Source organism: Loa loa (genome assembly GCF_000183805.2).
Source record: "Loa loa unplaced genomic scaffold supercont3.517, whole genome shotgun sequence".
Classification (NCBI taxonomy): domain Eukaryota; kingdom Metazoa; phylum Nematoda; class Chromadorea; order Rhabditida; family Onchocercidae; genus Loa; species Loa loa.
Genome location: NW_018108697.1, coordinates 19,532 through 31,275, shown reverse-complemented (window position 1 = coordinate 31,275; position 11,744 = coordinate 19,532). Strand labels below are relative to the sequence as shown.

The 11,744-nt window shown below is 31.3% G+C and overlaps 3 protein-coding genes across 3 annotated transcripts; all 3 read left to right on the top strand.

The window, feature by feature from the left end:
• Positions 1-1,363: 1,363 nt before the first annotated feature.
• LOAG_06825 (hypothetical protein) lies at positions 1,364-5,966 on the top strand. Its single transcript, XM_020447259.1, has 12 exons — positions 1,364-1,441; positions 1,752-1,841; positions 2,146-2,253; positions 2,598-2,727; positions 2,890-2,992; positions 3,407-3,501; positions 3,577-3,678; positions 4,305-4,405; positions 4,503-4,608; positions 4,755-4,936; positions 5,020-5,130; positions 5,555-5,966. Exons 1-12 carry the CDS (start codon positions 1,388-1,390, stop codon positions 5,804-5,806), a joined length of 1,434 nt encoding a protein of 477 aa, XP_020302492.1. The 5' UTR covers positions 1,364-1,387; the 3' UTR covers positions 5,807-5,966.
• Positions 5,967-6,309: 343 nt separating this feature from the next.
• LOAG_06824 (Pin1-type peptidyl-prolyl cis-trans isomerase) lies at positions 6,310-8,003 on the top strand. The gene is made up of 5 exons (XM_003142360.2): positions 6,310-6,569; positions 6,707-6,798; positions 7,004-7,112; positions 7,398-7,561; positions 7,907-8,003. Exons 1-5 carry the CDS (start codon positions 6,440-6,442, stop codon positions 7,970-7,972), a joined length of 561 nt encoding a protein of 186 aa, XP_003142408.1. The 5' UTR covers positions 6,310-6,439; the 3' UTR covers positions 7,973-8,003.
• Positions 8,004-9,568: 1,565 nt separating this feature from the next.
• Positions 9,569-10,795, top strand: LOAG_06823 (hypothetical protein). The gene is made up of 2 exons (XM_003142359.2): positions 9,569-9,779; positions 10,349-10,795. Exons 1-2 carry the CDS (start codon positions 9,643-9,645, stop codon positions 10,455-10,457), a joined length of 246 nt encoding a protein of 81 aa, XP_003142407.1. The 5' UTR covers positions 9,569-9,642; the 3' UTR covers positions 10,458-10,795.
• The last annotated feature ends 949 nt before the right edge of the window (positions 10,796-11,744 follow it).

The window sequence follows — 11,744 nt, the reverse complement described above, 5'->3', positions numbered from 1 at the left end:
ATGCAATTAGAGAATGTAAAAAAAATGATTTAAATTGATGAGATAGTAAAGAATGATGGCAAAAAAGTAAGAGATAATGTTGGCAGAGATTGAGAAAATGATGAAATATCAACTATAGTTAACTGTAGTAGTGATTGAGAGTAATGGAAAGTTTGGTAAAGAGGTGAAAGTGGAGATAAATTGCAGATTTTTGGCAAATAGAAAACTTGAAATTGATTCATTCCTTTTTTTTCTAAGAGTAATTTTTAGACAATTTTAGATGAATATATGAAGAAATATTATAAAATCTTTCATCATTCTAAATATTCGATAATAATTTGATTCTTCTTTTTTTTTTTTTTATTGGTAAATATAATAATTGTAATTATTAGTATTACAGGGCTTCTATCCTATTGATACTTTGGTTGTAGTACCATTCATTCTTACCAATATACAACAAAGAAATGAAAAAAAAAAATTGTTACTTTCAGGATGAATAATATATTTATGCTGAGAAAATTCAATTGAAAGAAATAAGAAATTATTCACAACAGCAAAGCAGTTAATCAATTCCTTTATATCTTCCGAAGACATAAAGGAATTGATTAAGTGCTGATATTAGCCAAAATGGGAAGGGAATTTTATGACAGGTAGAATAGCCTTATAAATTTCAACTAAGCAATTGGAAAAACTCAAAGCTATCTACCATTTATTTAGTTTTTTTTTAGTTAAAGTTATTCAGTTTAGGTTATAATAATTTAATCGGAAAAAATTTTTTCTCTCTTGCACTGTTTTCTACATTCGTATCCAATCGCTGTTATCATGGTATGAACTTATACTAAGTTATTATACTTTCAGATCATAATATAGTATGCTATCGTAAAATGATATGAAGTTTGTTATCACTATGTATTTTTCTTTTTACAGAAATGTGGATGACGAAAAATATTCTGGCGAGTTTTCATCAATTGCCGTTATTTAGGATAAATGCGGCATGCTTTCATACAACATCCTTAAGCAGATGGCAAAGTGAGTAAGTCTAAGGTTTGATCTTTTGTCATGGATTTCGGATATAATTTTCGATAATGATCTAAATAAACTGAATGTTCTGTTCCTGACTTTTAGCTTACTAGTCTATTTCAATTTCATATGCCATTACTATCCGGGGATGTGTTACTTTGCATATTAAAATAAACTGTCACAATTTCTTGACATCACGAATAGCTACCGATGATTTTTCGAATTATGGGAGCAGAATGAAAGCAATGGACCGAGATTAGCTAAAATGTTTTTTTTTTCTTGTTTCGTTTCGTTTTCTTTGTTTTTTTAAGGCCACAGAAACATTTGAACATATTTAGACTTCGAGAACGAAAGACATTTCGAGCCCGGAGAAGATGTTTTGAAACGGATGTGGTATGCTTTGAAATATGATGTGAAACGATGGAAAAGGCGCTGGAAAGAGGTAATGCTTATTATTTTACTTGCAGCATTGTTTTTTTCCCGCTTTCTTTATTCGATCACTTATTTTAAGCTGTTTTTTGGTTTGTGTCAGTAAAACTGCTAACGCACATTTCTTTGCGTATGATAATGTTTTTCTTTTTCCAACTATCTTATGACAGCATAACTTATCTTTTTGCAGTCCTTTTTATTTCAATTTTCGTTAATATATTTTTTAACAAAATGAACTGCAACAACTTTAACAATCGAAATTTTGCTTACAAGCTGTTACCAATTAATGTCCAATTCTGCAAATTATACTGCATAAATTTTAGGCCACAATGGATCCGTATCAGAGGAATAATCCCGTTGCACACATTAAGCGACACGCGATGGATTTTGAGTTGTTTCCGTTCGAAACTCAAGTAATTCATTAGTTGCTAATCATGGCTGTCATTGTCACTGACTTCGCAGCGTCTGCTTTGCTTTTTAATTGTTGCCTAAAATGTTTCTTTCGATTTTCATCAACCCTCGGAAATTGGATCATTTCTGAAGAAATTTGTTTCGGTATTATTCGTCCGAATGCAGTTAATGAAGTTTGTTGGTTCTCATTCATATCTGAGCTTGTACTGTGATGAAGTTCTGAGGACATTTGAATTGTTGTATTCGATAACCACAATGAACACAGAGGACTTATATAGCTATATAAGTCTTTTGAAGTTTCTTTAGGTATTAATCATAGGAGGCGGCTTGATAGGATCGTCCGTTGCATACTGGTTAAAACAAGCATTTCGTGATGAAGACTACAAGGTGGTAGTTGTGGAGAATAACGACAAGGCAATAATCTTTAAAATTTTGTTTTCTTATCTGATTGGTTCGCTTATTTTTTCGAGTCTAGGCTAAGAGCGAATATTTTATAGTATTTTGCACAATTTTCAACAGTTTGGAACCATTTTTATGTAGTGGAAACTGAACACCAGTTCTTCACTTTTCTAAGTGTAATCTTCATTTCAAAACTTTAATGCGGCATAACTTTTAGAGTTTTCGAACACTGCTTTCAAAATATAACTTCAGAAGAAACCGTGTTAGAGTTAATTTCTTTAAAAATTAGGGAACTTGGCAGTTGAAAATTCAGTTCTTCACCTGATTTTTTGTTTTTTAATATATTGTTCAACTTGCAGTTTGCGCAGTGTGCTTCGATGTTAACATGTGGTGGTATTTCACAGCAGTTTTCAGTCCCAGAACATGTTATGATGTCAGCTTTCGCAGCCGAATATCTTCGCCATGCTGGCCAGCATTTGCGCATTTTAGGTAGATTTCCATTCAAAAATCCCTATCAGTCTTGTGAGAAGCGGGATAATTCCTTTGATAATTCTTCCACAGATACAGTTGAATCCTCGAGTTATTTGTCTTTTTTAACTATTGGTACTATCGAAATCAAGTAGTATTTTTAGTTTATAATGAATGTTTTAGACAACGACCCTCCTGATGTGCATTTTTTGCCAATGGGTTTCATGTATTTGGCTCGCACACCCGAAGAAGTGGATCGACTGAAGCGGAATTGGAAAGTGCAAACGTTTGTATAATGGTGTAATTTGGTTTAAATTATTGGAAATATTCTATCGACGGCTGGTCCGTTGAAGTCAGAAATTTATTTGGTAGCACTAATACAGATCTACCTCGTATTCATTCTGTTATGCAGTCTTCCTCCTGTCATTCTGTCTGTTTTAGTTTTGCCTTTAAATTCCAATTAAACTAACACTAAGTTTGCTCCCTAATTTTTTGGTACCAAATATGAGGTGATTAAAAAACAATGTGGATAAATTAATAAACCAGCATAGCAGAAGATAACTATTTAGCAACATTATGCCTTTCTAATTCATTTGCATATTTTGAAAGAGATTCACTATATGCGAAACAAAATATTAGTAAATTAATTCCGAGAAATATTGGTGAAATTACTTTTCAAATGTATCGGTAAATTTTTCAGAAGAAATGGTGCCCGAATTGATTTGTTAAACCGTAGTCAGTTATGTGCGAAGTTTCCCTTCATCAATTTTGATGATGTATTGCTCGGTTCATATGGTACATTTGTTTTATTAGTTCGTTATGATACTGAGCAAGATGGGTAAGGTGTAAATAATGTATGAGATTTTATAGGTTTGGAAAATGAAGGTACAGTCGACTCATGGCAGTTGTTATCAGCTCTACGGGAAAAGAACCTAACTTTGGGTGTGCAGTATCTTAAAGGCGAAGTAGAAGGTGTGCGATAAGCATTCTTAGAACTTTGTGTATTTGTATATGTTTGCGATATGTATAATCTGTTTAGGAAGAAATACCATTGGAATATTTTAACCTTCAATATCTTGAATACCAGTTAATTCTACAAAATATTACAAACAGAAATAGCCATCGTTCTGAATTATCTCTAAAAGAGACAGACTGCTATTGTTATCCATTTTTAAGCGCATTAAAATAAGGCACTGTCGTCTGTTTAGTGATTCAGACGCACGCTGTACTGAATAACCAAACATCTTCCTGTCCATCCTAGAAAACTTTGAACTTTTTTTAGAGGTTTTGTCTTTCTTTAGTGATTGTCACAGACACTGCTTAAGTTTTCGTAGTAATTCCTTTATTGCACTACCTTTTTGCTTTTTTTAAGTTAGCACAATATGTGAAAAGTCAAGTAAGTAGCGCTGTCTTGTATTTTGTTCCTTGTCATGGAAGACATAAATAAATTTCACTGGACTTTTGTTGCTAAATATGGCTTTGTGGGATGTCGAGTACAAAATAGGAACAATAATTCAAGAAAAGAGAGAATAAAATATGGTTCAATTTCAATATCGTAGTTTGGATGATTTTTTTTATATGTATATGTACATTTTCAGGTTTTTATTTTGGCCAAAAATATGGTACTACAGAAATACATGGTATGGCAGATGAGGCCGATGAAGCAGTTTGGCGTTATAAGCACATTTACGGAGCTTATGTAAGCATTTTAATTTTTTTCTCCTGGTTTTCATTATATTCTTTACATGCATTCTTGCGGCAGTAATGCTGCAGTAAAATCAGCAGATGTGTTTTAGGTTCGCCCGCAAATGACAGATGCTTCTGCAAGAATCATACGATCTAATCATATTGTTGTTGCTGCTGGTGCTTGGTCTGGTCGCATTGCCGAAATGGCAAGAATTGGTAAAGCATTTGTTTTACTTACAAATGTGATATTTTTTATCGGGGAGTTTCGAAGTCCAGAAGGATTGTGATATTTTTTATCGGGAAGTTTCGAAGTCCAAAAGGATTTGAAGCTGTAACTTAGAGCAAAAATCTCTAACTTTTAGGGAAGGGGCAAGATTTGTTGGCTGTCAAGATACCAGTTGTTGCACGGAAGCGTATGATGTTTGTTGTACATGTACCTGATGTTCCCGCTTTGGATATGCCAGCTCTTGTCGATCCCAGTGGTGTTTATTGTTTGTTAGAAGAAGTTGGTCATACATTCATCTGTGGAAAAATCCCGAATAAGGTGAGGAATTTAAACGAATTGCAGAAACTATGTGCTGTTTTTCATTCTTTCCCTTTCTTGCATTTACGATTGCAATTTTATAGGAAGAAGATGAAAAAATTGATCACTCGAATCTGGAAGTGGATTACAACTACTTTTATAATGATATTTGGCCAGTTTTAGTTAAACGGGTTCCAGCATTTAGAAATTTAAAAGTAAGTTTTGTGGCGATGTCGACAGGTTTCATATTGGTGAACTCTTAGACTGATTTCATAGTGGACCAGCGACAAAGCATCAATGTAAGACTGGGATAAAATTCGGAGTGCTGATAAACATTTTCCTCCTTTATAAATTATGTATTTCCTTCATTATTGGTTATCATTTAATGAAAAGTAATGCATATCAAGATTTCATTATATTTTCTTTATTGGATATAGAACAATTTCTCAATAGATTAAAGAGATGAGGTCTTTATGAGTTAAGTTAAAATAATCAAGCTGAAATAAAGCACATATTTTACACTGAAAATAGCAGAAAGTATATTTGACGTATATTTGATATTTGTATATTTGACGTATATTTGACGTGCTAGGTAAATTTGATTTGTTTATTTCGTATTTTCTGTAGCGAAATCTTCAGATTAAAAACGCTTGGGCAGGTTATGAAGATGTGAATACATTCGACAACTCACCAGTTATTGGAGAGCATTTACTTTATCAAAATCTGCATTTCCTATGCGGATTTGGAAATCGCGGAATGCAGCATGCCTTAGCTGTTGGACGAAGTTATGCTGAAAAATTACTGGAAGGCGCATATTTGTCATTAAATTTGCGGAAATTTGATATGAGACGACTGGTAAAGATGGAGAAATTAAACGAAGAGTATGGTTGATTGAAACGATATTGTGTTGTGCGGCAATGTAATTGTCATTCTATCTTTTTGCTTGTATTTATCTTCATATTGTTAATTTTTCTTTTTTTCTTTTTGTAATCGATAGTTACAAATAGCCAAATAAACTTAATAATTAGACATTTATTTCATAAAACTTCTGCGAAAGATATTCACGTTATATCATGTTCTGCATAACCCCTAATTTTTTACGGGTGATGTCGATTGACTGGACCACTCTATGATCAATACAATTTCCTTTTATTATATTTGGTTTGTATGCTTTATAAAGAGTAGTAATTTGAAATTGTATCAATAAATATCTTCTAGGAAAACTCCGTCGATATTTGTTCAGTAGAGTGTATCAATAAATATCTTCTAGAAAAACTTTGTCGATATTTCAATTTTTTCTTTTTTTTTTCAGTAGAATGGTGCTTCTTAGTCTATACCGTTCCTAAAACTTATTTGTTAAAGTTATATTGTATGGAACCGGTTTGTGCATATTAAGAAGAGTTGGTGTCAAGCATTTTTTCAGGCTTGTTGCACTTCATCATAACCTTTATTTTAGTTTTTTCTGGATACTTCGCATTTTACATAAAATTCACGTATTTATTGCGGGTTAACGTGAAATTTTCGATGTCTTCGTCTAATGAGCCAGAAAAAAAACGTAGTAGATCGGATGATGTGGATCAAATTGAGGAGGAAGAGAAGGAAGCGATAAAGGAATTACCAAAAGGATGGGAGAAACGAATGAGTCGCTCAAATAGTTTGTTTAGCATTTTTTTTGAAGATTTTTTCATTTCTGTTTAATTTATTAATCATTCGGAACTCGGGAGAAATGGTTCGATCTTCTGCTTTTGAGTCTTTTTTCTTTTTTATGATGGGTTCATGCAATCTTTTCAGACAGGTTTTACTATTTCAATGTATACACTGGTCGCAGTCAATGGGAGCGACCTACAAAACCAGCTGATCCGGCGCAAGCAAGCTTGAATGAAGTATGTTTCAGAAATTTTTTTTTCCTGTGACTATTTAATATGTCATCGTATGGGAGATTTATAAGAATGTGGAACAAAGTCATGGATTTAAATAAATGCTTTGAATTTATAGTTTGTTTGTCGATAGCATAATATTCATCAGAGTTACATTTTTATTTATTTTAAGCATAATATTTGATAAGTTATTGATATGTATCATTTATAGGTACATTGCGCACATTTATTAGTAAAACATAATGGTTCGAGGCGTCCTTCGTCTTGGCGCTCAGATGTTATTACACGATCAAAGGAAGATGCAAGGAAGATTTTAATTGGTTCGACTTAGTTTTTAGTGTTTTTTTTCCTTCTGGAAATGAGAAGAAATATGTGTACGATAAAGGTGTATTCATCTAAATTTAGTCTTTCGGATCGGATTGCGTTTTTGGTCGTTCTGAATGTCCATTGGTAATTCCAACATATTACAAGGAAGCATTGGATTAATTTTCATTTATTATACGTTCTATTTCTTAATATTCTAATGTCTCATTTTTTCTATTATAATATACTCCTCTTCAGCGAAAATCTTTTCCTAGCAAACTAAGTGGTGTTTTTTTTTTCAGGCTATAGAAAGCAAATTGAGGAGGCGTCTGATAAAAAGTCAAAATTGAGAGAATTGGCGAAGGAATTTAGCGATTGTTCCTCAGCGAAGCGAGGTGGTGATTTGGGGTTTTTCAAACGACGACAGATGCAAAAATCATTTGAAGACGCCGCTTTTGCTCTTGGAGTAACTTTCATTTCATTTAAGACAAATTTCAAAATAGTCATCACTATTAAACATATAGTGATTTTGTCTCTTCAGAAATGTTAGCATGATGTTGCAGCTTACATCTCGTAAACAGATTTTTATCACAATTTTATCATATTTTAGAACAGAGATATGAAATAACTTTGCTTGTCTGGTTTCTTCCAAGAAAAGTACAATTTTATCATCTGATAGAGGAGGAAGTTTTAGTAGATGCTGCTTAGGAAAATTTTTGTACTAAATTATGTGATTAAGTTTTTATTGCAGGTTTTGAAACAATCGTAAATGCTTTATGGAATTGAAAAGTCATCGTAATTTTCTTTTCAGGTCGGACAGTTGAGCGATGTAGTTGACACTGATTCGGGCTTACATCTTATTTATCGAATTGCATGATAAGCGATCTCCTTATTTATCCCGTATTATAGTCTTCTTAGCTTTTGTGAATCTAAAGCTTTTTTTATACGGGTTTTAACTTCACATTGCAGTTGTAAAATTTGTTTTTCTTTGCAATTGATTACTCCACTTCTCTCTTCTTTTACTTCTCTTTTTCCCTCTTCTCTCTTCTTACTTCTTTTAGGTTTTTCCTGCTTTTTTTTCTGGGGCTGCGGAATACAACAATTTTAATTTTAATATTATGTGTCACGAATGAAATTAAACATATCTTTTGTGACTCACAATTTATTAAGTATGATTCATTTGGTGATCCTGCCGCTAGTTTCAAATGCTGTATGCTGTAGTAATTTGCTTAAATTCAAGATCCTATATTGCTCTGTTCTCTAAAAATTCTTTTATTTTCGTTGTTCCATAGTTATGTTACAAAAATTCCCTATTGAATTTTATTTATTTATTTATTCATATTTTTGGGATTTACCATCTTAATGGATCAAAATGGAGAAGAAAGCGCGAATAGTATAAGCAGGCTTTTAAAATGTGTAAATGAAGTTCCGGTTGACCAGAAAATTAGCTATGTATTAAAATTAATATTCAGTTGCTAGAAATTTCTCTTTTTGTCAAGTATATTCATTGAAATACAAATGCATTCTTTCACTGTCAACTTAAAAACTTCGGATATTTTGAAATAGATGTATGAATTTTTTTGGAATTTTGTCAGTTTTCATTTATGTTTCTGGTTAAGTTGAAAAACAAGTAAATGATTTCAAATCAACTTGGCAATCTTTTAACAATTAAAAGTAGTTGTCGCAACAGACGACCATAATTTACTTATTCTCAACGTAGTTTTACGTAAACCAATAATCAGTATTTCACTGATAGCCGGTGTGATTGAACGTTTATCCAAGAAGTGAAAGTTACGGTAAATATTATATCTTCATATAATCATTAAATAGATTCACTCGTACTTACTAAAATACCACAGCAAAATATAAATGGTGGGATTTGTATTGGAAGCTTTTATACATTGTATTAAATCAGTATTAATTTCAGAAATAATCAATTAAATGATTTATTTAGGTAATTTTTAATAATTATTAGTAATGATGTTAGTGATCGTTTTGATTTCCTTTGTAAACTTTGCTTTTATAGTAGTTAGTAATGTTGAAGTTGATATTATATATGTTATATTGTTGAACAGATATAAAAATCCCATGTAGATCGATGTTAGTAAATGTTCGTGAAAGTTTAATTTAAAATTTGATTAAATTCATCTGAATAGTCCAATATTATTAAAGTTTGATATATCAACCATAAGAATGGCTGTAAATTTATATTGAATTATATGCTATCAGTATATGCTGATTTAAAGTTGAAGTTATCAGTATATGCTGATATTAGCATTATATTATGGTAGAATTTATGTTTTTCTTTTATTTATGCTATTTCGAAATTCGTTCACTGCTTATCAATGTTTTCATTTCATGAATTTTATTTTTCCTCTTATTTTTAAATGTTTAACTTATAATGATAAATTAATGCGTTAATGAAAATTTACGATATTTTGATTTGTATTTTTCAATTTTGCTATATTCTCAAAAATTAAAGGTAAATTAGTGGTGCATTATTGGGTGTTCGATTAAAGGAGAAATTTCAAAAATTGACAAGAAACAATGCCAGTACCACATTATCAAGGCGTTGCTGGACATCCACAAGTATCATGTTGGCAAAAAATGAAAATGGGCTTACTTATGGGAGTATTTATTGGCTGTGCATCAGGTGCTATTATCGGAACTGCTAGTGCGTTTAGGTTAGCATTTTTGAATTTATATTTTGATTCATCATCTATTACCGTACTTATTTCATTTCATAATACTTAATAAGCTGAAAATTATGTACTACTTCTACTGGCTTTTTTGATACCAACTTGATCATAATTTGATTATGTACTTAAGCTTACCGATGCTGATTCGGTGAGTGACACAGAAAGACAAAATTAAAAGCATTGAAATTTAGTTATCGGAAAGGATATTGACATTTATTTTAAAAAATTGGAAGTTTTTACGACATTGCGATTCATAAAATATGTTGGTTTATGGTGATAGTGATTTATGTTAATTTGAAAATATAAAATTAACAAATTTAAATTAACTCTGAGCTATAAGGAAAATCAAGTCATCTAAAATATTGATACATTTAAACATACGTTTTCGTCATCCATTCCAACAAACTGACGATCATCTTGGATACATTTGGATCTAAATTTTGGATATAATATTATAATTATTTCGAGAGTTGTAGCAGCAGTTATGGCTTCCAGTGGTGTATTCAGTTATTGTATTGTTGAAGTAATTTTATTAGTCGTTTCCCGTTTTTCAGCATGGGTTTCCGAGGACGTGCAATGATGGCACAGGTTGGACGATATTCTACAAAAATGGGTGGTTCATTTGCGATATTCATGATGATTGCGCAAGGATTACGTTGCTGACAAATGCGTTCTTTTTTCTTTTTACATCAATAGCAATAATTTATGCAGGCAATTAGTGAAAAATTTCGATGAATTTGATGTTGGTTATCTGATTTCATAAAAGAAACATTTTCTTTAGAATGCTCCACCTTGTAATTTGAATTCATTTTTTTTTCATTATGAGATCTGATCTTTATTATTTTATTAGGAATCTTTTCTGGCCACTTTTTACTTATACCTATTACACTTTGTTGGAAGTATTCGAAAATTTTATGCTGATTACTAATTATTATCACAGTTATGATTGATAAATAATATTCTCCCTGCTTTCTCCCCTCCCTAGAAGTAATTTAAAGGCGTTTATAATTCTTTTGAACGAACTTTTTATAGTTTTAAATTTTCAAGTAAGTTTGTGATTATTTTGGAAAAAAAAATTCCTGCATAGTTTGATTGCTGAGACTGTAAATTCTATGTTCAACAAATCATTTGCTAAAGCTCGAAATTTTTTATTTTTTCTGAACTAAACAAAATGGGAAAAATATGGGAAAACGCGGGAGAAGCGTTTAATGCGGGAAAAGTTTATTCTTCGATTGTTCCTCTTATTACTTTCTTCATTTTTAGTATTATATCAAGTTTCTATAAATATTCAGTTCTACATTGGTTTTCATCAGACGAGTATTATGGGTACGTTGGTTGTGGAAGAATAGTCCAATTTTTGATGGCCGGATGTCTATTCTGAGTTTTAGTGTTATAGTGTAAGTTTGAAAAAAACAAGAATGTTGCTTTAGTAGGTCCACTTTCAACGAAATAATCTAGTTTGAGGAAGGTTGTACTTGAACCTTTTTTGTATTTTTTGTTTTTCAGTCAAATTTTCCAAGATTCTTATTATTTTGAATTCGTGTGATAACATTTGTCACGGTTTCGTATAAAACTTTTGCTGAAATAATTTTCTGTTTACCCTTCTTTTTAATTAGACAATATGCAAAAATGTAAAAGATATCATAATGAATTCCTAACACTTTTTTCAAGATTTGATAATTTTAATTGAGGTTATTTGAATTATTACTACTTTTAAAACGAAAGGTTTGAAGTTTCTTATTCATCTTCCTTACTAAATTTTTGTTGATAATCATTATCGGGACCTCTAGAGTAATGAAATCCAGGATAATTTTAGGAAAAGAAGAGATGAATGAGATATTGCATAGCTTAAAAAACAATGAAATCTATTAAAACGATGAAAAAGGAGATTTTCTACCTTTAAATTGAGCATTAAATTCACAAGTTGAAATTACAAGCTAGTAAGAAATA

What these genes read in the sequence shown, in the direction of transcription:
- LOAG_06823 (XM_003142359.2), top strand. Translation starts at nt 9,643, where the DNA reads ATGCCAGTACCACATTATCAAGGCGTTGCTGGACATCCACAAGTATCA. An exon ending in GGAACTGCTAGTGCGTTTAG is followed by an intron (nt 9,780 to 10,348) that starts GTTAGCATTTTT and finishes CCCGTTTTTCAG; the next exon opens with CATGGGTTTCCGAGGACGTG.
- LOAG_06824 (XM_003142360.2), top strand. Translation starts at nt 6,440, where the DNA reads ATGTCTTCGTCTAATGAGCCAGAAAAAAAACGTAGTAGATCGGATGAT. An exon ending in ACGAATGAGTCGCTCAAATA is followed by an intron (nt 6,570 to 6,706) that starts GTTTGTTTAGCA and finishes CAATCTTTTCAG; the next exon opens with ACAGGTTTTACTATTTCAAT. An exon ending in TGCAAGGAAGATTTTAATTG is followed by an intron (nt 7,113 to 7,397) that starts GTTCGACTTAGT and finishes TTTTTTTTTCAG; the next exon opens with GCTATAGAAAGCAAATTGAG.
- LOAG_06825 (XM_020447259.1), top strand. Translation starts at nt 1,388, where the DNA reads ATGTGGTATGCTTTGAAATATGATGTGAAACGATGGAAAAGGCGCTGG. An exon ending in TCTTAAAGGCGAAGTAGAAG is followed by an intron (nt 3,679 to 4,304) that starts GTGTGCGATAAG and finishes GTACATTTTCAG; the next exon opens with GTTTTTATTTTGGCCAAAAA. An exon ending in AGCACATTTACGGAGCTTAT is followed by an intron (nt 4,406 to 4,502) that starts GTAAGCATTTTA and finishes GATGTGTTTTAG; the next exon opens with GTTCGCCCGCAAATGACAGA.